General features: G+C 45.4%; 1 protein-coding gene across 4 annotated transcripts; it reads right to left on the bottom strand.

Annotated features, from left to right (window-relative positions):
- LOC121582948 (transmembrane protein 94) lies at positions 1 to 27,478 on the bottom strand. 4 transcript variants are annotated; one of them, XM_041899170.2, is made up of 31 exons: positions 27,168 to 27,478; positions 26,736 to 26,884; positions 25,115 to 25,482; positions 19,313 to 19,435; positions 19,101 to 19,228; positions 18,108 to 18,244; positions 17,689 to 17,903; positions 17,433 to 17,584; positions 16,884 to 16,986; positions 16,711 to 16,797; positions 16,460 to 16,576; positions 16,316 to 16,372; positions 13,393 to 13,497; positions 13,140 to 13,316; positions 10,544 to 10,753; positions 10,001 to 10,310; positions 9,674 to 9,847; positions 9,424 to 9,526; positions 9,115 to 9,323; positions 8,802 to 8,980; positions 8,509 to 8,721; positions 8,328 to 8,427; positions 7,990 to 8,098; positions 7,650 to 7,839; positions 6,500 to 6,577; positions 6,292 to 6,377; positions 6,110 to 6,191; positions 4,187 to 4,445; positions 3,348 to 3,441; positions 3,027 to 3,197; positions 1 to 2,825 (listed from the first exon to the last, which is right to left on the bottom strand). In XM_041899170.2, the coding sequence occupies exons 3-31, from the start codon at positions 25,136 to 25,138 to the stop codon at positions 2,753 to 2,755; spliced, it is 4,065 nt and encodes a 1,354-aa protein (XP_041755104.1). In that variant the 5' UTR covers positions 25,139 to 25,482; positions 26,736 to 26,884; positions 27,168 to 27,478; the 3' UTR covers positions 1 to 2,752. The 4 variants fall into 4 exon arrangements, with proteins under 4 accessions (XP_041755104.1, XP_041755173.1, XP_045082218.1 ...); XM_041899239.2 differs by lacking the exon at positions 26,736 to 26,884; XM_045226283.1 differs by having other exon boundaries at positions 26,736 to 27,478.
- Between the last annotated feature and the right edge of the window lie 101 nt (positions 27,479 to 27,579).

Genomic DNA, 27,579 nt, shown 5'->3' on the forward strand with positions numbered 1-27,579 from the left:
TGAGTAGGTGTGTCCAAACTTTTGACTGGTACTGTATATACACACATACAAAATCGGAATTTTTTAAATAAAGAAATCATGGATTGAAATGTGCTTATGTGCAATGTGTGGATGCATTCTACTGTACCGTATAAAAATTACCATCTTCAGTCTTTTTTCCCTCTTTCCCTAGCTACGTTGTTCATTCAATAACAGTGTCTAGGAATTCTAATTAGATCAGTGCTTTTACATTATATCTACCTCACACACATATCTAGCAGACCATGCAACTACGAACTCTTCTATGAAATAGTGTACTTAAAAAGTAAGTACATTCCAACCAAAGGGAGCCTATGAAGAGCACAAGTGTGCGAGGCCGATCCTGAGGTGTTCATCTTAGGTAGGCACCATGTTTTTGTGTCATCCTGGGTCCTGGGCCCCGACTCCTAGTCAACATAACACATGACCATTGTAGCCCACATTAAAAACAGAGAGGGTTAAACAATACCAGAGCACGTGGTGAGAAGTCGAGAGGTGTGGCGCACGCATGATCAAATATATCAATTTCTACACAGTTTGACTGGGGCACAGGAGGTTTTTCTGACCACGTGATACAACCAGTAAAAAAAAACTCCAGACCTAACCGGGGAAAACTCCAGACCTAACCGGGGTAAACTCCAGACCCAACCGGGGTAAACTCCAGACCCAACCGGGGTAAACTCCAGACCCAACCGGGGTAAAACTCCAGAACCAACCAGCCAAATACACAGAATAGAGAAACATAAAACGGGAAAAGCAGGATGGGCAACTGCAACTCATGACAAGCTGCGTCCCAAATGCCACCCGATTCTCTATAGTGCACTACCTTTGACCAGAACCCTATGGGCCATGGGCAGAAGTAGTGTACATTTGGGACGCAGGTAAAGCCGTAATCAGGGATAAGAAGATCAACACATCATGCTGTAAAATAAGATCCCCCCCCCCCCAAAAAAAAAAGAGCGAAAACAGAACAGCTGTGGCTGATCAATCTGTAGCTAGTCATCATTTGTAGTGTTCAAATGGGTCTACTGATACGATCACCCAACACAGACAGGTAGCCTGGTGGGTCTCAGTCATTCTGCTTTTAGGCCGGGATTCAATCCGAAACCGTGCTTTAGCGCTTGACATAGGTCATTTCCAATTGAGCCGAGATCTGCAGCATTTACTTTAACTGCGATCTCCATGAATGCGGTAACATTGCCTTTGAAAGCAGCATTGTCTACAAGCGTGATCGGATTGAATCCCAGACTAAGTCAGCTTGTGCATTGTTGTTGTCGAATGCAGAAACAAGCACCCAGGCTAGTAAGAAGGCCACTGAATGATATGAAGCACCTTCAGAATACCCTTGGATGCTCTAGAACTCGAGGGTATTCTAATCTAGAACACCACTGACAAAACCTTGTCAGCTTGAGCAGACGACAGTCCCTCAGTAGAACTCTGGTGGGAAAACCAGGATGTATGCATGTACACAGGGATCAAACCAGTCTAGGATGATTGATGATTATAAAACAATTAGCCTTTCTTACAGTACATGAGTTTCAAAGTGTCAGGCTAGCACATTCTTCAAATACAATTTACCTATGAAAGAGACTAATTCGGTTTTACTTGTTTATAGTAAATTAAATTAATCTTCATTCCTTATTGCATTACAGCAGGATTGCCCTTGGCTTGGGAGTCGGAGCATGTGGGTGAAACAAAGGAAACATTTGTCAGGAAGAAAAATCACATAAGGGATATTCCTCTTGGATCCTGGTTTAGAACATGCCATGTTCATTATCTGGCTAAAAGGCTGGGTTATAAAGAGTAGCCTTGTTAAGAAATCCTTAGTATGGTCAACAGAACCGTTCCGAAACAGGTTGACGTGAATCCACAGACGGTTAGGCCTACGTAGTGTCCTCCAGACATCACCTGACAGCAGGCTTTTAAGGTCTATCAACGCCAATGATTTGACAGCATTAGGGCCAGGACATTGTCCCGGATCAGGCATGTTACTAGATACATCTCTCCTTTCCTTTCAGCCCTGCATGGCATTCAGACATATAGCAGCAAGTGACTGTAATGACAGAGACTACATTCACATTGACGGTGAAGGCAATTGTACTCTACTATGGTATTGGGATTCATGTGAAAGGGGGAGACATGCTGACGTGTAATAATCCCTATGTGAGACAGTATCAGACCAGTGACTGGGAGAAAATCCCCCTTCCCTAAACTCAAGTCGGGGCTACAGTAAAAGATTCCCCATGCCTTAAAAAACATTCACTATACAATCAATTATTCACATTTTTTGTCTGTCTTTCTTTTAAAAGCAAAAAAGGAAAGAACAATCTTTGGGATTTTCCTTTTTTTTTTTTTTTTTTTTTTTTACAAACAATGATACAATATAATTTAAAATCAGGATCTAAAAAATAAAAAAGATTGGATTATCGCAGTGATAAACCACCCAGCACGTGTAGCGGTTTGGAGGACCTGCTAGGTGCCAGTGCTAACGGGCTGAGGTGGGTCGAGTACTCCTGGGTTCAGGTCGATGGGCACTGAGGAGGAGTGTGATTCTGGGCTCGAGGTAGAAGTTTCCCCTCAACCACAGATCTAGAATCAGAGGGATGAGAAACCATCTGACCCCGTGTCAGCGGTTAGGGCCAACTTCGACCTACTCCAGATTCTGGTGCCTCATCTTTTCCCCCCCGAGGGCTGATTGGTTCACAGCATGCATTGCCCCTCTGTTAATTTTCAATCAGAAGGGAGAGTTCATCCCTAGTTTAGTCTCAAATTGTAGCTTCTGCCTCTTCTGGTAGCGAACCCTAACCCTGCAGACAGAAAGGAAAGATCAACATCCGTTTCCCCCCCCACATGACATCATCCTCCATCCCACCATCCTCTCATCTTTCATAATCCTCAACTTTCAACCCTTCTGTCTTTTCCACCTTTGTCTCCTTCTCATCATACCACTCCTACTCCTCCTCTCACCCCTTCCCTCCTCCCCCTCTCTCCTTCCTCCTCCATCTTACCGTATCTCGTGTAGTTTGACGGCCTCGTTGAGCATCACCACCACCAGGGAGGACAGGGAGACCAGCAGCCAGGCCAGCATGGGGATGTCCTTCAGGTCAAAGGTCAAAGATCCCGACCTGTCCTGCCACAGCTTGTAGTCCACCGTGGCCTGCACCATCTGACCGAACAGGCTGGAGGAAGGGAGGGGGAGACCGAAAGAGGGACAAAAGAGTATGAAACTTCTCTATCGCAGCTGCCACTTCATAGTTGTTTGAAATATTTAGGCTACACATGCACACACACACAAAGTAACACAGACAGAGAAACACACACACACTTACACGACAAGGACAGTGAGGCACCACCAGGTGTTGCTGAAGGGGTTCTTCTTCCACAGAGGCTGGGAGCGATGGACGTAACTTAGCGAGATGACCACTGGAAGAGAGGACACAAGGAAGAGAGGAAGAGAGGACACAAGGAAGAGAGGACACAAGGAAGAGAGGAAGAGAGGACACAAGGAAGAGAGGACACAAGGAAGAGAGGAAGAGAGGACACAAGGAAGAGAGTAAGAGAGGACACAAGGAAGAGAGGACACAAGGAAGAGAGGAAGAGAGGACACAAGGAAGAGAGGACACAAGGAAGAGAGGAAGAGAGGACACAAGGAAGAGAGGACACAAGGAAGAGAGGACACAAGGAAGAGAGGAAGAGAGGACACAAGGAAGAAAGTAAGAGAGGACACAAGGAAGAGAGGACACAAGGAAGAGAGGAAGAGAGGACACAAGGAAGAGAGGACACAAGGAAGAGAGGAAGAGAGGACACAAGGAAGAGAGGACACAAGGAAGAGAGGACACAAGGAAGAGAGGACACAAGGAAGAGAGGAAGAGAGGACACAAGGAAGAGAGGACACGAGGAAGAGAGGACACAAGGAAGAGAGGACACAAGGAAGAGAGGACACAAGGAAGAGAGGACACAAGGAAGAGAGGACACAAGGAAGAGAGGACACGCACATTACTCTCCAGGAGCAGCATAGAAGTCAGAGGCTGCATCTGAAATGGAAACCTATTCCCTATACAATGCCCTGGTCAAAAGTAGTCCACTATATAGGAAATAGGGTGCCATTTGGGATGCATCCCTGACTTAACAGATGCAGGGGTGAGAGGTCACCGAGAGCTCCTCCTACCCGTGTGCAGGGCCAGGAACCCAGCCATGACCTTCTGAGTGAGCAGCAGGCCGTTGGACAGCTCTCTGAACCAATGGGGAGCATCCCGAGCTGAACTGACACTGAAGATATCACTACAGTTGATGGTGGTGTTCTCTGCCATTGTTAGGTTGTTGGTCCTCAGGCAGACCTCGTGCAGCGTAAAGCCAAAGCCCAGAAGGTAGGCACACACGGTCAGGCCAAACTTCAACAGGAAACAACCCAGGAAGTAGGTCTGCGTCTGCAGGAAGTAGATGTACACAAATCAAGATGTTAAAAGGAATGCCATGGTACACATGTCATGATTAAGATACACTATATATACACACACACAAAAGTATGTGGACACCCCTTCAAATTAGTGGATTTGGCTATTTCAGCTATAATTCGGCTATTAAAATCGAGCACACAGCCCTGTAATCTCCATAGCCAAACATTTGCAGTAGAAGAGATCAGTGACTTTCAACGTGGCATCGTCATAGGATGCCACCTTTCCAACAAGTCAGTTTGTCACATTTCTGCCCTGCTAGAGCTGCCCCGGTCAACTGTAAGAACTGTTATTGTGAAGTAGAAACTTCTAGGAGCAACAACGGCTCAGCCGCGAAGTGGTAGGCCACACAAGCTCACAGAACGGGACTGCCGAGTGCTGAAGTGCGTAGCGCATAAACTTTATTTATTTTTATTTATTTCACCTTTATTTAACCAGGTAAGCCAGTTGAGAACAAGTTCTCATTTACAACTGCGACCTGGCCAAGATAAAGCAAAGCAGTGCGATAAAAACAACAACACAGAGTTACATATGGGGTAAAACAAAACATAAAGTCAAAAATACAACAGAAAATAGAAAATATATATACAGTGTGTGCAAATGTAGCAAGTTATGGAGGTAAGGCAATAAATAGGCCATAGTGCAAAATAATTAAAATTACTATTAACACTGGAATGATGATGTGCAAGAGATGATGTGCAAATAGAGATACTGGGGTGCAAATGAGCAAAATAAATAACAATATGGGGATGAGGTAGTTGGGTGGGCTAATTTCAGAATGGCTATGTACAGGTGCAGTGATCGGTAAGCTGCTCTGACAACTGATGCTTAAAGTTAGTGAGGGAGATAAGAGTCTCCAGCTTCAGAGATTTTTGCAGTTCGTTCCAGTCATTGGCAGCAGAGAACTGGTAGGAATGGCGGCCAAAGGAGGTGTTGGCTTTGGGGATGACCAGTGAGATATACCTGCTGGAGCGCAGACTACGGGTGGGTATTGCTATGGTGACCAATGAGCTAAGATAAGGCGGGGATTTGCCAAGCAGTGATTTATAGATGGCCTGGAGCCAGTGGGTTTGGCAACAAATATGTTGTGAGGGCCAGCCAACAAGAGTGTACAGGTCACAGTGGTGGGTAGTATATGGGGCTTTGGTGACAAAACGGATGGCACTGTGATAGACTACATCCAATTTGCTGAGTAGAGTGTTGGAGGCTATTTTGTAAATGACATCGCCGAAGTCAAGGATCGGTAGGATAGTCAGTTTTACGAGGGCATGTTTGGCAGCATGAGTGAAGGAGGCTTTGTTGCGAAATAGGAAGCCGATTCTAGATTTAACTTTGGATTGGAGATTCTTAATGTGAGTCTGGAAGGAGAGTTTACAGTCTAACCAGACACCTAGGTATTTGTAGTTGTCCACATACTCAAGGTCAGACCTGTCGAGAGTAGTGATTCTAGTCGGGTGGGCGGGTGCCAGCAGCGTTCGTTTGAAGAGCATGCATTTAGTTTTACTAGTGTTTAAGAGCAGTTGGAGGCTACGGAAGGAGTGCTGTATGGCGTTGAAGCCAATCATGACAACCCTCATAGCATAGTGTAAAGTAATATGTCTGAAAAAGGGCCGGTGCGGGTAAACTACAGTACGTACCTTTCTGGGGATGGCATCTTGGTTCTTCCCTGTGGCCACGTTCATCACAGTACTGTCTGCTGGCTTTCCTAAGAATGACACACTTCCAACACAACACACAGAGACATGGTTAGCATCATGCATTTATACTGTTGTACTATAAAACAGGAATGGGAAACCTATATGGTTAGTAGCAGTGGTACCTGAGCAGCGGACAGCTGAAGCAGGACAGCCAGAGGATGTCAGTGATGTTCATAGGAGGAGGGAGTTGGGCTAGGCAGGCCAGAAACTACACAACGGGGGGGAAAAAATCAACAATAATGTAATACAATATTCAGGTAAAACTGTTGCATCCTCAGTTGTTTTATTATAGCGGAAATTAATTGCCTGTACAGGTGTGTGCTCTCTCACCTGGATGAGGACCAGGGTCAGCTGACACTGCAAAAGGAACAGGAAGCTCTTGCGGATGCTGTAGGTCGTGTGACGCGCCTGGAAAGGAATCATACATGTAAAATAAATATATTGTATCTTTGTGTGTCTGTGCATGCTTTCATACCTTATCAGGACCAGAATGTCCTGACAAGGTAGAAAAACAAGACATTCGGGAAAAGTCTGGACTTTTTTCAGGTCCTGAATTTGTTAAAATGCTATTTTAGGCTTAAAGGTTTGGGTTTAGGGTTAGGTTTGGGTTTAGGGTTAGGTTTGGGTTAGGTTTGGGTTTAGGGTTAGGTTTGGGTTTAGGGTTAAGGTTAGGTTTGGGTTGGGTTTGGGTTTAGGGTTAGGTTTGGGTTTAAGGTTAGGTTTAGGGTTAGGATTTAGGGTTAAGGTTAGGTAAAGGGTTAGGGAAAATAGGATTTTGAATGGCAATACATTTTGACTCCCCAAAAAGTCCCGAAATCTCATGAGTGTGTGTGAGATATAGTAGTAGGAAATCCCACTCGTCACTCAACATCCTTTCCACCAAAAAAATCAAAAAAATCAAATAATAATCGCTCAGCACTAAAGAAATATTAATGCAGCTCCAAATTTGCTCCATTCATTTTTTGTTTAAAAAGATAATTTACCAAACACACCCCATCTAGTTTTGTGACTATGTACCATTTGGTTTTGAAGTAGGCTATCGTAAGAAGCATCAACATTTCAACAACATGTAGTAGGCTATTAAACAAAGATCTACCTGATGACCGGCTATGCGGCCACCGTGTTAAAAAACAAATAGCTTTTCTCTAATATATTGATGATCAGATACTTCAGTTGTAACTGGTTCTGTTGCGCTCACATTTTACAGTTGACAGAAAACTTTAGCACTGTTACAAACGTAGACTTTCATAAAAATACTCTTTTTTATTTTTTTATAATAGCCTGTATAGAAATAAAAACATCTCTGGTGCTGCTGCATGGGTTCATTCATCGTCTTGCCATCAATTACACAGGCCGTGACCCATTTCCTGGTCGACTCATATCAACATCTCTGTGCATTAGTGGATAAAGGACAACACTTTTTTTAAAATCCTCTCCACTCCAGCTCCACTTCGCCCCCATCCTCTGGTGTGTGTCTCACCTGCTCTATGAGTTTGACCATGCTGACCGACTCCCCCTGGTGGAAGGTGACAGAACAGGCCAGGGTGTTGAGTTGACCGGACAGACTGAGGGGAGACAGACCTTCCACCTCCCCGTTCAGCCCTGCTCCTGTAGCGTAGCCAAACGTCTCCCACGAACACCGCGACGGGTACAGGGGGTCCAGGGCGATGCTGGGAGGGGGGGCAGGAGGATAAAGGGTGTGTGTGATCTCTATTCCTCTCCATACTGTCATTATGTGGTTGTGAACTTATGGACGCTCATCATAGTCTATTTATAAATGAACTAGGCAGCTGCAGCTGCTTTGTGACGTGTGATTGTACCTGAGGTCACTCTGTAGGAAGAGGCAGCTGTTGCGGAAGTTGGCGGAGCTCCCCAGGCAGCACGTCACTTCTCTGTTCTCCTGCATGATCTTGATCATCTCACACATGGCTATATACACACACACACACACACACACAGATTTGGAACACACTAGAACACTCACACATGCGTAGCTGTAACACGCATAACTACATTGCATATATTGTGATAAAATTCACTCCTATACCATGGTCAATTGATTTGTATATTAAATATTAGGAATGTCTCAGTAACAAATACTAAGGTTTTGGAAAAACAGAAAAGGTTGTTTCATGTAAGTGGAGATGTTCTGACTCACTCTCTGGGGTACAGTCGGTGAAGAGAGGCACCAACAGAGGCACGTTGTCAATGTTCTTCAGGTGGGGACGAACCTGGTGGATACCACGAGGTAGCTTCGCCTGGAAGGAAAGAGAAGGATTAGCACGAGACAGGGGGAAGTGACAGAAGAGGAGCGGAGACTAACAGTATTTGTCCTGTACCCTGTTGCAGTCCTCCAGGAAGCTGGGGACATCAGTGGTTTCCTCCTCTGGTAACAGCAGCCCCTCTGCCTCATCTCTGGAGTCTTGATGGTCATCCTGTACGGAGTACTGGCCGGGGCTGTTGGGGACGCCATCACAGGGACTGTCTCTGTTTGGGGTCAGAGAGATGTGACAGTTCCACCCCGTCTCCAGGCCCATCTTCTCTGCAAACACCTACCACATTCACAGGACAGACATAAAAATCATCATCGTCGTCATCACATACATCTCAGCAAACACACACACCCACCCACCTTGCTGCGTAGCTCGTCCTCCATAGAGAAGTAGACAAAGCGTATGCAGGCGGTGACCAGAGCGTCTATGAGCCTGACGGTGTCCAGACGAGCCTGGAACTGTGACGACACCATCCCCATGAAGATCTGACCGCTCAGAGCCTGAACACAGTCATCTTTCTCCACACCTCCTATACCCTCTACGGAGAGAGAAAGGCATGACAATAAGGAAGTGTCACACTAAGGTACAACACAAAACACATCGTGTCAAGTGTGGCTACACCTCCCTTCCCGCATCCTCCTCTCCTCCCACCTCCCTCAATCCCTCGCTTACCATCGGAGCTCCAGGAGTTCCTGCGGGAGATGTGTTTGATAGGGGTGGTGGGGGGCAGTTCTAACCCAGAGAAGAGGTTGGGGCCGGGGGCTAGCTCCACACATTTCCCATGGAGCTGGTTGGACAGGCACACCTGCATGGGCTTATAGGCAAAAGCAGAGCAGTAGCCTGACAGACAGGCCCGCTGGTAGAAGTCCAGAACCTTCTTCCTGTAGGGGGGTAGCCGTATAAAAAGGTTAATGATGGTTGTCATAAGACTTCATAAGGCTGTTATAAGACTTCATAAGGCTGTTATAAGGCTGTTCTGACCTGTCGGAGCCAGAGAGGGGGTAGATGTCGGTTCCGTCCCAGACGTCAGTGCAGGCCTCCAGGATGAGGTCAGCAGAGCCGTGAGACAACATCTGGACGTTATCTAGGGGTGAGAGTTCAGGGGTCACAGACGTGCAACAAAACGATTCCAAGAAAGAGGTCAAGGGTAAAGGAGAGGAGGGTAAGAGATGGAACCAGAGAGATGGAGTGAGCGGGGGAGAAAGACAAAGAAAAATCGAGCTATTCTCACTGGAAGAGGAGTCTCTGATGAAGAGGGAGATGAGGTGGCTGATGGGAGGTTGTCTCTTGGTGAAGTTGTGTAGGCGTTGAGGGACAGACTCCTTGGCCTTCTCCCCACAGGGCAGCTGGTACAGAGCTAGGTGGCTCTCCTGTTTAAACAGCTCCCTCGCCCCAGGAGTGAACCCTGAGAGAAACCCAGGAACAAAGAGAATGGAAGAGAAGGGGTCAGTGTGTATGAGTCTGGAGTTCACATAGTCCACATAGTAAGAGTATAGTTGTCTGCGTGTGTGTGTGCGTGTGCGTGTGCGCGCGAGTCTCTTCCCCTCCCTCGCCTCACCTATAAGCCTGGCCATCTCACACAGTCCCCAGGGCACGTGGACGGGCAGCACGGCGCCGTGGCTCTCCTGCAGCGCCAGGTTACTGAGGTGGTCGGAGAAGCGGCAGAGCTGCTGGGTGACGCTGGCGTTGCACAGGTTGAGCAGGATGTTGAGGCCCAGGGGCTTGAGGCTGGGCAGGTGGCACTGCCAACCCTGCTCGTCAAACTGGATACTCACCGGGTTCTGTTGGTCCTGAGACAGACTCAGCATCTCCAGGTGGTAGTCACACACGTAGTCCTCCGCTTCGTTGTCACAGCAACCCACCATGTCCTGGAGGGGTGGCGAGAGAGAGGAGAGAGCAGAGAGAGAGGAGAGAGCAGAGAGAGAGGAGAGAGGAGAGAGGAGAGAGCAGAGAGAGAGAGAGAGAGAAGAGAGAGCAGAGGAGAGAAGAGAGAAGAGAGAAGAGAGAAGAGGAGAGAAATGCTGTGTAGTAAGATAGTGATGACAAGAGAATGATCTACAGGACGTGTGTGTGTGTGTGTGTGTGTGTGTGTGTGTGTTACCTGTTCAGGGCCCTGATCCCCTCCATCTGTGCCGTGGCTGAAGCTGACATTAGATCCTGAGGGGTGTTTGGTGCGTGTCTCCCGCGACTGCCGCCGAGGCCGCAATGTGTCCTCGGAACGGCCGGTGTCATGTGACGTCTCGCTGGGCTCATACCCGTCTCTCATCCCATCCATTATTGGCATACACAGCAGAGCATCCCCCTCCTGGGTCTGACGGACAGGATGAACAGCCAATCAGACATCACTCTTCCAATCACTCAAAAAGCACTGGTGTAAAGTACTTAAGTAAAAATACTTTCAAGTACTACTTAAGTCGTTTTTTGTGGCATCTGTACTTTACTATTTATATGTTTGATAACTTTTACCTCACTACATTCCTAAAGAAAATAATGTCGTTTTGACTCCATACATTTTCCCTGACACCTAAATGTACTCTTACATTTTGAATGCTTAGCAGAACAGGAAATGGTCCAATTCCCACACTTATCAAGAGAACATCCCTTGTCATCCCTACTGCCTCTGATCTGGCAGACTCACTAAACACAAATGCTTTGTTTGTAAATTATGTCTGAGTGTTGGAGTAAAACATAAAATCGTGCCATCTGGTTTGCTTAATATAAGGAATTAGAAATGATTTATACTTTTACTTTTGATACCAAGTATATTTTAGTAATTACATTTACATTTTAGTCATTTAGCAGACGCTCTTATCCAGAGCGACTTACAGTTAGTGAGTGCATACATTTTTCATACTTACTTGTGATACTTAAGTATATTAAAACCAAATATTTTCAGACTTTTACTCAAGTAGTATTTCCCTAGGTGACTTTCACTTGAGTTATTTTCTATTAGGGTATCTTTACTTTTATTCAAGTATTACAATTGGATACTTTTCCCACCACTGCTGAAGAGACACTATCACCTATCATACGAATCTCACAGTCAATACCTCAGGGCGGCAGGTAGCTTAGTGGGTAAGAGCGTTGTGCCAGTAACCGAAAGGTTGCTGGTTCTAATCCCCGAGCCGACTAGGTGAAAAATCTGTCGATGTGCCCTTGAGCAAGGCACTTAACCCTAATTGCTCCTGTAAGTCGCTCTGGATAAGAGCGTCTGCTAAATGACAAAAAAGATAAAAAATAAAAAATAAAAAAATAAATAGGTGGTTAAAGGAACTAGATATTTGTCTCACGTCAGACAGCAGGAACTATAGTGCCTTCAGAAAGTATTCACGCCCCTGAACATTTTGTTGTCTCACAAAGTGGGATTGAAATGGATTTAATTGTAATTTTTTGACAACGATTTGCACAAAATATTCTGTAATGTCAAAGTGGAAGAAAGATTATCACATTTGTAAAAAATTAAAATAATAATAATAATAATAATAATATACACTATATATACAAAAGTATGTGGACACCCCTTCAAATTAGTGGATTCGGCTATTTAAGCCGAATCCAGGTGTATAACAGGTGTATAACAGGTGTATGTTGCTGACAGGTGTATAAAATTGAGCACACAGCCATGCAATCTCCATAGACACACATTGGCGGTAGAATGGCCTTACTGAAGAGCTCAGTGACTTTCAACGTGGCACCGTCATAGGATGCCACCTTTCCAACAAGTCAGTTCACCTAGAATGTCATTGTATGCTGTAGTGTTAAGATTTTCCTTCACTGGAACTAAGGGGCCTAGCACGAACCAAGAAAAACAGCCCCAGACCATTATTCCTCCTCCACCAAACTTTACAGTTGGCACTATGCATTGGCGCAGGTAGCGTTCTCCTGGCATCCGCCAAACCCAGAATAGTCAGTCGGACAGCCAGATGGTGAAGTGTGATTCATCACTCCAGAGAACACGTTTCCACTGCTCCAGAGTCCAATGGCGGCAAGCTTTACATCACTCCAGCCGACGTTTGGCATTGCGCATGGCGATCTTCAGCTTGTGTGCAAAAAAAGTGATTGTGCTGACGTTGCTTCCAGAGGCAGATTGGAACTCGGTAGTGAGTGTTGCAACCGAGGACAGACGCGCTACGTGCTTTGGCGGTCCCGTTCCGTGAGCATGTGTGGCCTACCACTTCGCAGCTGAGCCGTTGTTGCTCCTAGACATTTCCACTTCGCAATAACAGCACTTACAGTTGACCGGGGCAGCTCTAGCAGGGCAGAAATGTGACGATCTGACTTGTTGGAAAGGTGGCATCCTATGACGGTGCCACGTTGAAAGTCACAGAGCTCTTCAGTAAGGCCATTCTACTGCCAATGTTTACCTATGGAGATTGCATGGCTGTGTGCTCAATTTTATACACCTGTCAGCAACAGGAGTGGCTGAAATAGCAGCATCGTTGTCGTCGACGTCTTGTTGCATCTGCTGCATTGACCATGCAGACTGAAGAGTGGACGTCAAGCGGTCTCGTGGTTGAGCAACAACTGCACTCCTTGAGTGACAGGGGGTGGGGCTTGGTGACGCCTCAAGTAGTAAACTATAAAAACGGACGTTACAGCGGAGTGGCGTATCACATTTAACCAAACATTGAAATACTGCTATAGAAGGTAAAGTACCGTTATATAGATACGATACAGCGCCCAGCCCACCCACCCACCTCGTCCCGGTCCTCGTCGGTCTCCATGCGGCAGAAAGAGTTGTCTGAGAGGTCGTCTCGCAGGTCTTCTTGACTGTCGTTGTGAGGCGGCTCCACGCGACCACTAAAGAACAGCACTGTCTCTGGACTGGGGTTAGGCCAGGAGAGCACACCCTGTTTGTCCACACAACACAACACCTAGAGAGAGAAAGAGAGCGCGTTACACACACACACACACACACCAAGAGAGAGACAGAGAGAGAGAGACACTTACAGTGACAGAGCCTAGTGTGTGTAGCAGGCTGGAGGTGTAGCAGAGTGTCTGGGACTCTCCCCTCAGCACGTCCACCAGGTGTCTCCACACACACCGCAGCATCTCCTGCACACACACACACAGTTAGGATACATCGCATTATCACATTTTCACCCACTACAGGATGGATCTACAACATTATAGTTTGCTCCACAATACTAACCTAAATGATAGTGAAAAGAAGGAAGCCTGTACATAGATGACTCAATTTTACGTTTGTCAGACATTAAATCAGACCCCAAATCTGGTCTAAATGTTGAAAGGAGTCCACATCCCTCAACATTGGTTGTGTAGATCTCAAATGAATGGCAAAGATAGGTGCAGTGACATCATATTCCTTCATCAAAAATGTGCGGAAATTCCAAAAGACCTTGAAGGCCAGGCATTGACACATTGAAATCCATAATATCATCTTCAAAAAGTTTTAAAAGTGAAAAGGCAGGGGGCCTACTGAGAAACGGGACTTGCAACTAAGATGAGCGAGTAGAGCTGATGCCATAGCATGGGAAGACCCACTGCAGGGCTAGATGAAGCAGATTAAAAAGCCTTGATTCTCTGTTGCAGGCAATAGCATCTACAGTACAGTGATATACAGTGCTTTCAGAAAGTATTCAAACCCCTTGACCTTTTCCACATTTTGTTGTGTTACAGCCTGAATTGAACATGTATTAAATTGAGATTTTGTGTCACTGGCCTAAAACACAATACCCCATAATGTCAAAGTGGAATTATGTTTTTAGAAATGTTTACAAATACATTAAAAATGCACTCTGTGTGCAATAATAGTGTTTAACATTATTTTTTTGAATGACTACCTCATCTTTGTAACCCACACATTTCTGTAGGGTCCCCTCAGTCAAGCAGTGAATTTCAAACACAGATTCAACCACAAAGACCAGGGAGGTTTTCCAATGCCTCGTAAAGAAGGGCACCCACTGGTAGATGGGTAAAAAACAACAACATTGAACATCCCTTTGAGCATGGTGAAGTTATTAATTACACTGTGGATGGTGTATCAATACACCCAGTCACTACAAAGATACAAGCATCCTTCCTAACTCAGTTGCCGGAGAGGAAGGAAACCGCTCAGGGATTTCACCATGAGGCCAATGGGGACTTTAAAACAGTTAGTTTAATGGCTGTGATGGGAGAAAACTCAGGATGGATCCACAACATTGTAGTTACTCCACAATACTAACCTAAATGATAGTGAAAAGAAGGGAGCCTGTACAGAATACAAATATTCCAAAACATGCATCCTGTTTGCACTAAGGCACTGAAGTAAAACTACAAAAAATGTGGCAAAGAAATAGATACAAAACATTATGTTTGGGGCAAATCCAATACAACACATTACTGAGTACCACTCTTCATGATTTCAAGCATAGTGGTGGCTGCATCATGTTATGGGTATACTTGTAATCGTTAATGACTGGGGAGTTTTCAGGATAAAAAAAACAAACGGAATGGAGCTAAGCACAGAGAAAATCCTAGAGGAAAACCTGGTTCAGTCTGCTTTCCACCAGACACTGGGAGACAAATTCACTTTTCAGCAGGACAATAACCTAAAACACAAGGAAACATCTACACTGGAGTTGCTTACCAAGATGACATTGAATGTTCCTGAGTGGCTTAATTACAGCTTTGACTTAAATCAGCTTGAAAATCTATGGCAAGACTTGAAAATGGCTGTCTAGCAATGATCAACAACCAACTTGACAAAGTTTGAAGAATCTTTTAAAGAATAATGTGCAAGTGTTATACAATCCAGGTGTGCAAAGCTCTTAGAGACTTACCCAGAAAGACTCACAGCTGTAATAACTGCCAAAAGGTGATTCTAACATGTATTGACTCAGGGATGCGAATAGTTATGTAATTGAGATATTTCTGTATTTGATTTTCAATAAATGTGCAAAAAATTATAAAAACATGGTTTTCACTTTGTCATTATGAGGTATTGTGTGTAAAAATATATATTTAATCCATTTTGAATTCAGGCTGTAACACAACAAAATGTGGAATAAGTCAAGGGGTCTGAATACTTTCTAAGGGCACTGTATATTACTCGTGGCAAAGTGGAAAGGAACACCTCAAGAACACCTCCATCTTTCCCAAAAGGGTTGAAACCTAGACGCGAGTAGATGATGTCCTTTGATGTCTTCAGTCTGACAATCAGGGACTATGACCCAATACTCCCAGATGCTTCCTTTCCTTCACTCCTTTTCTTATGAAATCATAGTCCTCCCAGGTCCTTTTGATCCTTTCCAGATTAGTGTTCATCAAGTAAGGCATTTGAGGAAAGGACACAAGGAAAGGAAGTCGTTTGAGAGTCAAAGTACACAGTTAGTGGGGCAGAGTTTCCCATCATGCATTGCAAGCAGGAGGGCAGAGGTGGCAGGCACAGGCTCAGGGGAGAGGCCAATCCAGAACCAAGCCCTTTAGCAGGGAGGGGGTTGGGGTTAGTTCTGGACTGGGCCAATGTGTCAGTAGCGCAGAGGTGGGGGTGGTAAGTGCTGGGGTTCGTCGGGGGACGAAGGGTTACGTGATTAGGTAAAGAAATGGTATGATGAAAAATTGCCAAAACTAGATGAGTCAAATTTGCACTCCCATCAGCGAGGATTGGAGAAAGACTGATTGGCTGACAGAGAGAACCGACAGAAATGCCAAAGAGATCTCATCATGAACAAGAAAATCAACCACATTAGGGATAAACAATGCAAAACCAAATAGATGATTGGTCCTAAACTCAAACAACAAAAGAAGATGCGTGAGCGCTACAGGGTTTCACGGTGGTGGGTGCAGGGGCGAGGGCTGTCAGCGTGTGGACAGGGACGGGGGCGAGGGAGTGAGGGCGGAGGCAGGGGTAGGAGTTGAGAAGTTATACCTGGGAGGACACCACTTCAGTGTAGCTGCTTAAAGTGTCCTCAGAGAACTTAGCGAGCTGTGGCGAGAGAAGAGGCCAGTTAAACCACACAGGAGGCACCTCTCTGTCTCTCGTGTGGCGCTTGTGCGTCGGTGTGTTTCTCACCAGGCCAGTAGGAGAAGTTCTGCTGGACTCAGCCAGGACGCTAGCCTCTCCATAGGTGTTGACCAGCACCCACATGACAGGAAACAGCAGGGGGAGGATGGGCAGCACTCCCATCAGCTGGAACACAACAATTATTACAAAAGGGATGTTTTATCTGTAGGTTTGAAGAGATTCTGTCCCCGCAGGTTAGCCTACCCTGCTATAAATAAGGAGAAGGGGCACGGCCAAGAAGAGGTGTTAAGTCTCCATACCTGCAGCTGGATGAAGTTGAAGCGTCCAGGACTGAGGCTGGGGGCGTCAAAGAAATAACGCACTGTATTCACAACTAAGAACGCCACCTATAGGAGGAGAGAGGAATGACATGAGGGACCACGTCAAGTAGGTTTAATGAAGAAACTGCGTTTGTGTTGTTTGCTTGTCTCACCAGTACGATAGGGCAGGCAAACTTGGCCATGCTGGACTGAACGGTGAACCTCTCGTTATCCAGGGCTGTGATTGGTCGAGACAGAGCCAGGTCCAGACTGTTCCTGTAAAACACAGAGGTGAATTCAGCCAGGATTCAGCCAGTGGGGGTCAGTCATTTTAGATAACTTCATAGGACGGTTTACTGGACCCATGCAGATTAAGCCTAATCCTGGACAAAAAACAAACAAACATGCAGTTTAGACCAATATTAGACTTAATATGGGGAGGGAAACCTGCCCTGTATCTTTAAACTGCTTAAAAATGACACACTGAGCCGTCACAATCACAAGTGACAATTTCAGGTTTCCTTTGACTCTAGTCTGTAGATGATCATTTATGATTTGCGCAAACTTCCTCCTCGAGTTGAATTCTTGGACCTCCCCCTCCGCAATTGTTGGATAGCAAACTAGCTAGTGGTAAATGATTACCTCAAACTCGTTCACCTCACAATCAAAGTTTGTCAGACTGTCCAGCCTCAAAGGTGGACTTTAGTGGATGCATTGCCCACCTGACGCTGTCGAGGATGGGCGTGCGGACCACCCTGAAGAGGCGGTGCTGCTGGGGGCTCTGGGGACCCCTCTTCTGGTCCCCCCGGGGGGAGGGAGGGGGGGAGCGAGGTGGGAACAGGTCACCCGGCTCCAGAACTATGTGATCGTCATCCTGGAGAAGGGAGATGTTGAAGATACAGGTGAGCCATTCACATAAGCAGTATCCACCTCCTCTCTCCCTTTACCATCTACCCCTCTCCATCCCTCTCTCCATACCTTGATGCCTCTGAGAGAAGCAAACGTCTCCTGTCCTGGCCGTAAAGCTATGACATCTCCCTCCACCAGTAGGGACACAGGCAGGTTGACCAGCGTGGAGTCGCGGTAGGTCCAGTGGAGCGACCAGGAGGGGGAGGAGGGAGTGTACAGGTCAGGGTAAAGGGAGGGAGACCACCTCACCCCCTCACCCAAATCTGCCCAGCCCGACAGGTAGCCTGGAGGAGGGAGAGAGAGGGTGGAAGAGGAAATAAAAAGATAGGATCACAAAACAAGAACGGTGGAAACTTGCCAACCTCAAGTAAAATAGTGTTTATTTCTTAATGTTTTCCCTCCATTTAAATCTCCAACTGTCCTAATGTCAACGCTCATCCCCAGTCCTCTCATTCTAGCTCCATGCCCCTCTTCTCTCTTCCTCTCACCGTTGAGCTGATTGATGATGCTGTTGAGCCGGTGCACCATCTCAGTTCTCCTCAGCCTCTGCTGTCGACAAACCAGCATGAAGCTCAGTGTGAAGAGCATGAGAAGGGTTGCAGCATTCACCACCTCTATCCCAGAACTACAGACAGAGGGGGAGGGGGAGGGGGGAGGAGGAGGAGGAAGGGGAGGAGGAGGGGAGGAGGAGGGGGGAGGGGGAGGGGGGAGGAGGAGGAGGGGGGAGGAGGAGGAGGAGGGGGAGGGGAGGAGTAGGAGGAGGGGGAGTAGGAGGAGGGGGAGGTGTAGGAGGAGGGGGGAGGAGGAGGGGGAGGGGGAGGAGGGAGGAAGGGGAGGAGTAGGAGGGGGAGGAGGGGGGAGGTGTAGGAGGAGGGGGGAGGAGGAGGGGGAGGAGTAGGAGGAGGGGGGAGGAGGAGGGGGAGGAGTAGGAGGAGGGAGGGAGGAGTAGGAGGGGGAGGAGGTGGAGAGAGGAGGGGGAGGGGGAGGGGGAGGGGAGGGGGAGGAGAGGAGAGATGTGGTCGTTTTCAGACTGTTGGGTCTTCCTGTGTTTCACAACCTTATTTCACCGTGAGGTAGCTCTGATAGGAACATTTGGGTTGAAATTCCAGTCTAAATAATACACACGTTACAGAGCAACATTCTAAATAATACACACAATCAAATAAAACTAGACCATATGGACACAAATCCATACTGCGATAAATTGCCTGAATTTATGCCACAACAATAAATAGAACGATAAGTTTACCACAGTTTTTTCAAATGATCCTTTAAAACTACTTCCACTAGTTCGATGGTTGTAGCCACCAATTGTCCCATTAACAATCACCCATATTAGCAAACCTATTTCATTTTCAAACTTATTTCACATTTCTCTAGTATAGGCTACTTATGGTAATGAAGGATATCAGCAGAATGCCTGTGGTAAGTGATCGGTGTGGATAATTGGTCTATTGTCCCAGCGCTACAGTCAAACACACCTGCCCTGCGGCTGGTCGCCATAACAACAGAGAAGTCCCACCACCACCAGCAGCGTGAGGGCGGCTCCCGGCCAATGGAGACATGAGTGGCGGTTGCCATGGTGAAGGAAGCTCTTCACCCACTGCTCCTAAAATAACATCAAACAAACAAAACGTCTTGTTACACTCTACAACAAAGTGTGTGTTTGCGTCCGTGTGGCGGTGGTACCTACCTGTGCAGTGGGTTGTTTGCCACGGCCTGTGATCTGGTGCTGGTCAAGCAGGGTGGTGAGCTGGTCCCTCAGTTTACCCAGAGCCTGACCAGTGGACAAGCCCAGGGTCCCCACTCCCTCCTCCTGAAACACACACATATTCAATATATAAATTTGAATCCACAAATCACATTATAGTCAAGAAGGATTCAAACATTTCAAAGGTCACAGATTCAGGGACACTTATGGTACAAAAAGCACCTTGTCCACACAGCTAGGCTGCCCACGACAGCTGAAACAGAGCAGTACCTTGTTAGCTGCTTTGCCTTGGTCCTATGCACAGGTGCACTGCCACACGCAGTTAAACACAAATAACAGATTTGCATTAAATCAACCATTTCCCCTAGTTCACATTTGTTGCCCCAAGTTTTTCTGCGCTTCCGTTTTATGGTTTTAATAAGCAAAACTCAAAAAGATTTGTTAGATCATTAGTAAGCTAAACTGAATTGTACTTTCACTCTAATGAGCCAAACTAACTGATGCCAATAGGATGATATGGTTTTAATGAGCAGAGATACAGCAGAGATTATGTTCTGCCATACATTTCATCATTCATCTACACTGAACAAAAATATAAAACGCAACATGTAAAGTGTTGGTCCCATGTTTCATGAGCTGAAATAAAAAGATACCAGACATTTTCCTTAGGCACAAAAAGCGTATTTCTCTAAAATGTTGTGCACAATTTTTTTACATCCCTGTTAGTGAGCATTTCTCCTTTGCCAAGATAAATCCATCCACCTGACAAGTGTGGCATATCAAGAAGCTGATTAAACAGCATGATCATTACACAGGTGCACCTTGTGCTAGGGACAATAAAAGGCCACTCTAAAATGTGCAGTTTTGTCACACAACACAATGCCATAGACGTCTCAAGTTTTGAGGGAGCGTGCAATTGGCAAGCTGACTGCAAGAATGTTCATTTCTCTACCATAAGCCTCAAACGTCGTTTTAGAGAATTTGGCAGTACGTCCAACCGGCCTCACAACCGTAGACCACATGTATGGCGTCGTGTGGGCGAGAGGTTTGCTGATGTCAACGTTGTGAACAGAGTGCCCCATGGTGGCGTGGGGTTATGGTATGGGCAGGCATAAGCTACGGACAACAAACACAATTGCATTTTATCTATGACAATTTGAATGCACAGAGATACCATGACAAGATCCTGAGACCCATTGTTGTGCCATTCATCCGCCGCCATCCCCTCATGTTTCAGCATGATAATGCACGGCCCCATGTCGCAAGGATCTGTACACTATTCCTGGAAGCTGAAAATATCCCAGTTCTTCCATGGCCTGCATACTCAGACATGTCACCCATTGAGCATGTTTGGGATGCTCTGGATCGACGGGTACAACAGTGTGTTCCAGTTCCCGCCAATATCCAGCAACTTCACACAGCCATTGAAGAGGAGTGGGACAACATTCCACAGGCCAAAATCAACAGCCTGATCAACTCTATGCGAAGGAGATGTGTTGTGCTGCATGAGGCAAATGGTGGTCACATCAGATACTGACTGGTTTTCCTTTTCATTAAGGTATCTGTATGCCCAGTCATATGAAATCCATAGATTAGGGCCTAATGAATTTCCTTCCTAATATGAACTGTAACTCAGTAAAATCTTTGAAGTTGTTGCATTTCTATTTTTTTCAGTACAGTTATTCACAACAGAAGTGAAGCAAGCTGCAAACAAACCTAAATGTCAGTGGTTTAGGGTTACAATGGAGGTGAAGCCAGCTGCAGAGAAACAACCATATCTAATGTCAGTGGGAACCCAATATTTTCCCACACTCCCCCACTCTACAGACACACACACACACACACACACACCCCATTTCAGCTCAGCGCCATTTTATTTCTCCACATCCCACCCAGCTATAAATAACTGACAATTCTCCATAGTCAGGAAGCAGAAAATTCTCTAGACATGGATAAACACAAAAACACACCCGGACGTCAGAGCCTGGGCTCATTTCTCTCTGCCCGTAAAGTCTGCCCTACACTGAATCTTCGTCTAGCTCAGCCCAGCCACAGCCCAGTGCCAGCTGGATTAGCTCTGACTGTATGTGTCTCTGCAGTGTCTGGCTAGACGATACAGGAGAGTGATCAAGCGGAGAGGAGAGAGAGAGAGAGAGTTTAAAAAAGAGAGTAGAGGCATATGAGAGAGCGAGAGAGATTTAAAAAGAGTTTAAAAAAAAGAGAGTGGAGGCATATGAAAGCTGAAAGAACAGAAGACAAAGAGTGAAAGAGAATGAGAGAGACAAACTGTATTGAGGGTTGTGCTTTGCTTTCCAGTGTTTCCGCTGCAGTCGTTTAGCTGTGCTGATGCGCCACGACAAAAACATTGCCGCCACACAATTGTATTTTACAGTCCACATTTACTTTTCCTCTGCAAACATAACGAGTAATGAATAGAGAAACTATTCTACTCTGGGGTTGTCAGATATATCTATTTACCTAGTCGGCTTGTTGTTGTGTTTAATGCCAGAATATTCCTCGAGGCACATTCAAGTTACGAGTGCCATGGGGAGGGAAACACGCATTCTGACAAGCAGCCAATGCACAAGAATTCTTGCAATTGCGGGGAAAACATCAGTTTTAATTACTTTTGTTAAAAAGAGGGGGATCCCATTCGTACTTTATTTATCAACTCTTAAATATGCGCAAACCTCAACATTGTAAACCCAGAGTTTTTAGCAGTGGCATGGAAAAGCAAGTTACCACTCTGCTATTACCTGTGAGTGCATAGGGGAGAGTGGGGCAAAAATGTAACACAGGTAAATCGTAGGGTAACTTGGGGTAAAATGCAACCTCAATATATTTTTTGGGTGATGAGACAGATTACATTTTTAGTTGAGCCAGAGTAGTGGTCACCAGTAAAAGTGTTGGGGGGGGTTGAGACGAAGTGGTTTCTGTGAAAAGTACAGATAGGGGCATGTTACCCAAGGTGGTGCGTTACCCTAAGAGATAGGACTACATTATATTCACAGTGTTTATGCACGTTTTTTGGGACATAAAATGCATCAATAGGATGCTAACTAGTTGAAAGATCACATTTGGGATCTAGCTAATGATTAGCCCAATAGGGTAAATGCAGAAGGGCAACCCCATTCTTCAGCCTATTTATTTCTAGCCACTATGCTGCATCAGTTGGGCTACAGGTGATAATGCTTATTGGTAATAGCATACCTGATAATATGGACCATACATTGGCTATGTTAAAATTAATTTAACAAATAATTTTACCGATATGCTATTGGGCTCATTTCTGGAGGTGGAAATTATATTTTAGGTTCGGCATAATATTATTTTCCTTTTAAAAAGTCAGCCAAACTGAGCTTAGTCCTTCCACAAGCTTCCCACAATAAGTTGGGTGAATTTTGGCCCATTCCTCCTGACAGAGCTGGTGTAACGGAGTCAGGTTTGTAGGCCTCCTTGCTCGCACATGCTTTTTCAGTTCTGCCCACACATTTTCTATAAGATTGAGGTCAGGGCTTTGTGATGGCCACTCCAATACTTTGACTTTGTTGTCTTTAAGCCATTTTGCCACAACTTTGGAAGTATGCTTGGGGTCATTGTCCATTTGGAAGACCCATTTGCGACCAAGCTTTAACTTCCTGACTGATGTCTTGAGATGTTGCTTCAATATATCCACATAATTTTCCTTCCTCATGATGCCATCTATTTTGTGAAGTGCACCAGTCCCTCCTGCAGCAAAGCACTCCCACAGCATGATGCTGCCACCCCCGTGCTTCACAGTTGGGATGGTGTTCTTCAGCTTGCAAGCATCCCCCTTTTTCCTCCAAACATAACAATGGTCATTATAGCCAAACAGCTCTATTTCTGTTTCATCACACCAGAGGACATTTCTCCAAAAAGTACGATCTTTGTCCCCATGTGCAGTTGCAAACCGTAGTCTGGCTTTTTTATGGCGGTTTTGGAGCAGTGGCTTCTTCCTTGCTGAGCGGCCTTTCAGGTTATGTCGATATAGGACTTGTTTTACTGTGGATATAGATACTTTTGTACCTGTTTCCTCCAGCATCTTCACAGGGTCATTTGCTGTTGTTCTGGGATTGATTTGCACTTTTCGCACCAAAGTACGTTCATCTCTAGGAGACAGAACGCGTCTCCTTCCTGAGCAGTATGACAGCTGAGTGGTCCCATGGTGTTTATACTTGCGTATTATTGTTTGTACAGATGAACATGGTACCTTCAGGTGTTTGGAAATTGCTCCCAAGGATGAACCAGACTTGTGGAGGTCTACAATTTTTTCTGAGGTCTTGGCTGATTTCTTTTGATTTTCCAAGCTGTTTAAAGGCACAGTCAACTTAGTGTATGTAAACCTCAATGGGAAAGTTCTTTTTTTTTATTTTTTATGGAGCATTGTTGTCACAGTTGCTTCTTGTTGAAGAGGCTGGCAAAATAAGTGAGCTAGATGTTGTTTGTGTACTACCATATGTTGATAACATAGCCAAGTTTGTCACTGGTATGGGTTAGTAAATATCCTAAATTTAGCCAGCTAGACAGTAATAGCCGCAAGCTAAAACCGGGGAGAGAGGAGGAGAGAATTCACTTCATGTTTCATCTGCTGCTGGCTTGATAATGTTCCCTCAAATACATTTTTACAGATGTCATTTTACAGACTATAATTGTTCAATATGTTGTGAATATTGTAGAAAAATACTCACAGACGTTTTCCATACTAAAACGTGAAGTACAACTTGGTGCGCACCAGCTTATCATGTACAGTAGCCATCTTGCTTTCCGGATCTTTCCGGCAATCTTCGTGGTTTTTATATGCAGTGAGAATAAATTGTACAAAAAAGTTGTAAACTAAAAAGTTAGAATCCATGTATATTCATACATTTACATTTTATATTTTAGTCATTTAGCAGACGCTCTTATCCAGAGCGACTTACAGTTAGTGAGTACATACATTATTTTTTATTTTATTTATTTTTTCATACTGGCCCCCCGTGGGAATCAAACCCACAACCCTGGCGTTGCAAATGCCATGCTCTACCAACTGAGCTACAGCCCTGCCGGCCATTCCCTCCCCTACCCTGGACGACGCTGGGCCAATTGTGCGCCGCCCCATGGGTCTCCCGGTCGCGGCCGGCTACGACAGAGCCTGGATTCGAACCAGGATCTCTAGTGGCACAGCTAGCACTGCAATGCAGTGCCTTAGACCACTGCGCCACTCGAGGGAAGTAGGGGTCCTGATAAATCATAATACAATTAAAATAAATGTGTTTAACACTATTAACTAATATACACTAAGCCTTTATTACTCCTGTATGAGCAGCGAAAAATACCCTTCAGCAGAGCAGGGTGAGAGAAAAGGAGGAGGGTGAGAATGAGAGCTCGAGAGTGGATGGTGTGGTTGCTGACACCTGTCAACCTTCAGCTCGAGAGTGGATGGTGTGGTTGCTGACACCTGTCAACCTTCAGCTCGAGAGTGGATGGTGTGGTTGCTGACACCTGTCAACCTTCAGCTCACTGCTTTTAAAGTACAAGCTCATGATAACGAGTTGACAGGCCAGTTCCTCTTTTGTGACACCAGACCAAAAAACAGTTTCAATGTGTCTGTCATGAATAGCTTACATCTACTGACCAACTTCAAAAACCTAGGAAGAGCGGTCTGCGGGGATCAGTCAACAAACACACACAAGCGCACACACACAAACGTCCCAAGGAGTCTCTGTTTCACAAACAGACCACTTTAGGGAGCCAGCTGACATCGCTGGGCGCTAGGCAACTCACCTGCTTCTTATCCTGTAGCTCCATGGCAACCAGCGCAGCCTCTCACCATGCTCCGAGGCTCACACACACCAGAGGAGCCTAAGCAGAGCCTTCACCCTCCGGATGTCCCCTCGATACCCTCCGGATGTCTTCTCGATGTTCCTTCGATGTCCCCTCGATCCCCAACTTCGGCTGGAGGACAATGTCACCCACTGGCCCCCTCCCGGCGCCGCTATGCCAGCCTGCTCTGCCAGTCTGAGGGGATGACCACGCACACCCACAGGGACTCACTTCAGGGTATGCTGGGAGATATCGTTTTTGGCGGCTAGTTACTGTAGTCAAAGCCGTGGTGAGGATGTCGTCCACACTACATGAATGGCTGGGTAGATCTGTGTTGGGAAGAGATCAATAAAAGGGAGAGATATATGATTATGGTATTGGCATGGCATAAAGCAGTCAGATTTCATACCCTAGCTATAGGTCGGTAGGCTATAGGTTAGTAGGTCTGTGGGCTACATGACTGCAGCGGGAAAGAGGCAAAGAGACAGGGGTGTCTTTCAGACAGTTTCAGCTGAACAGGTACAGGAACCACACCCAACTTGTATGATCATTTCCTGTCCATGTATGCATGGTGTAATAAGGCACTCCAATAAGCAACTGGTGCAAGCTACTGTATACATACGGAAACACGTCATCGACTTATCAGTGGTGTAAATACTTAAGTAAAAATACTTTAAAGTACTACTTAAGTAGTTTTTGGGGGTACCTTACTATTTATATTTTTTTACAACTTTTACCTCACTACATTCCTAAAGAAAATTATGTACTTTTTACTTCATACATTTTCCCTGACACCCAAAAGTACTCGTTACATTTTGAATGCTTGGCAGGACAGAAATGGTCCAATTCACGCACTTATCAAGAGAACATCCATGGTCATCTCTACTGCCTCTGATCTGGCGACTCACTAAACACAAATGCTTTGTTTCTGAATTATGTCTGAGTGTTGGAGTGTGCCCCTGGCTATCAGTGAATAAATAAAAAAATCATGAACCATCTGGTTTGCTTAATATAAGGAATTTGAAATGATTTATACTTTCACTTTTACTTAAGTATATTTAAAACCAAAAACGTTTAGACTTTTACTCAAGTAAGTAGTATTTTACTGGGTGACTTTCACTTTTACTTGAGTCATTTCCTATTAAGGCATCTTTACTTATACTCAAGTATGACAATTGGGTACTTTTTCCACCACTGCAACTTATATAGCCAGCCCATTCACAACAATAGCCTACGTCAGAAACAGAACTATTCGTGGCCCATGTCGGTCTACCGCTAAATCCACCTGGCTGACAGACGTAACATAGATTACCTGTACTTACACTGTCGTCTATGGGTTAGAGAGGCAAGGAGCGACAGCCCACATATCATGATGCTTTTATATTTGTATTTTGTATTTATTAGGGATCCCAATTAGCTACTCTTCCTGGGGCCAAACATATTAAAGCACTTACATTACATATAAAACAAAAGATAAAACAGTACATCATTTAACATTTTTACACCACTACATATCTACAACACAAAATGTTTAATACCACCATACAACAATATCACAATGTGTGCGTATGCATGTCCGTACCTTTGTGTGTGTCTCTTCACAGTCCCCGTTGTTCCATAAAGTGTATTTTTACCTGTTTTCTTTTAATCTGACTATTGACTTCCGGCTTTAGTGTGCGTAGATACAATGCTATCTAACTAACTGGGAGTCAATTGTGGTGTCCGTAGATTCTGCCATGGAAAAACAAGAATGCAATGCACCTAGCTAAAACTTCGCACAATCAATGCTATGTATGACACAAACAAGTGTCACTGTTGCCAGCTAAAGCACTGTTTCCGACTCATCGCCAGCTAGCTAATACGAGCTAAGCTAGCAAGCTAGCGTTGCCATTTGCAACGTCAAGGTTCGTTTTCTTTAAAGAAGACGCCTGCGATAACTGGCGATAAGCACTTTACAGAGCAAATGACACCACTGTCAATGCACCAAATATATCCGCATATCTGTCATACTCACGTTCAGGTTGCAACGAGGTCTGTCTCTCGTCACACCATTTAAACCTACATTTTATCTCGAATATCCAGTGTACAGTCCACTAGTGAAACGCCATGTCAGAAATTATGGAAGGAGAGCTTTTTTTTTTGGGAAGCGGTGAAGTCCTCTCTCTTTTGTTGAAAAGGGTTTTGATTGGCGTGTGTGGGAGGGGCGGCTGGTGCAAGTCCTATTTTTTACGGTCTATCCACAAATCGACCATTCTATTTTGAAATACGATACCTACCCTTCATTCTCTCTGTAATCTGTTTCAAAGGTGAGTAGGTTACTGCGTAGTGCGGTTAACCAGAGAGGAAGAGGCGAAGCGAGAGGTTGTACTCCGCCCAAAATCTGTGCATGAAAATAAGTCCAGGAAGTAAGGATTTTTTTTGTATGG

Source organism: Coregonus clupeaformis, chromosome 1 (assembly GCF_020615455.1).
Source record: "Coregonus clupeaformis isolate EN_2021a chromosome 1, ASM2061545v1, whole genome shotgun sequence".
NCBI lineage: Eukaryota > Metazoa > Chordata > Actinopteri > Salmoniformes > Salmonidae > Coregonus > Coregonus clupeaformis.

Excerpts from the sequence above, each read along its gene's own strand:
- LOC121582948 (XM_041899239.2), bottom strand. The coding sequence starts at position 25,138 with ATGGAGCTACAGGATAAGAAGCAG. Across the intron at positions 13,317-13,392 it reads ACACACTAGGCTCTGTCACT|GTGTTGTGTTGTGTGGACAA; the intron begins GTAAGTGTCTCT and ends TTCTCTCTCTAG. Across the intron at positions 8,722-8,801 it reads AGGACGAGCTACGCAGCAAG|GTGTTTGCAGAGAAGATGGG; the intron begins GTGGGTGGGTGT and ends TGAATGTGGTAG.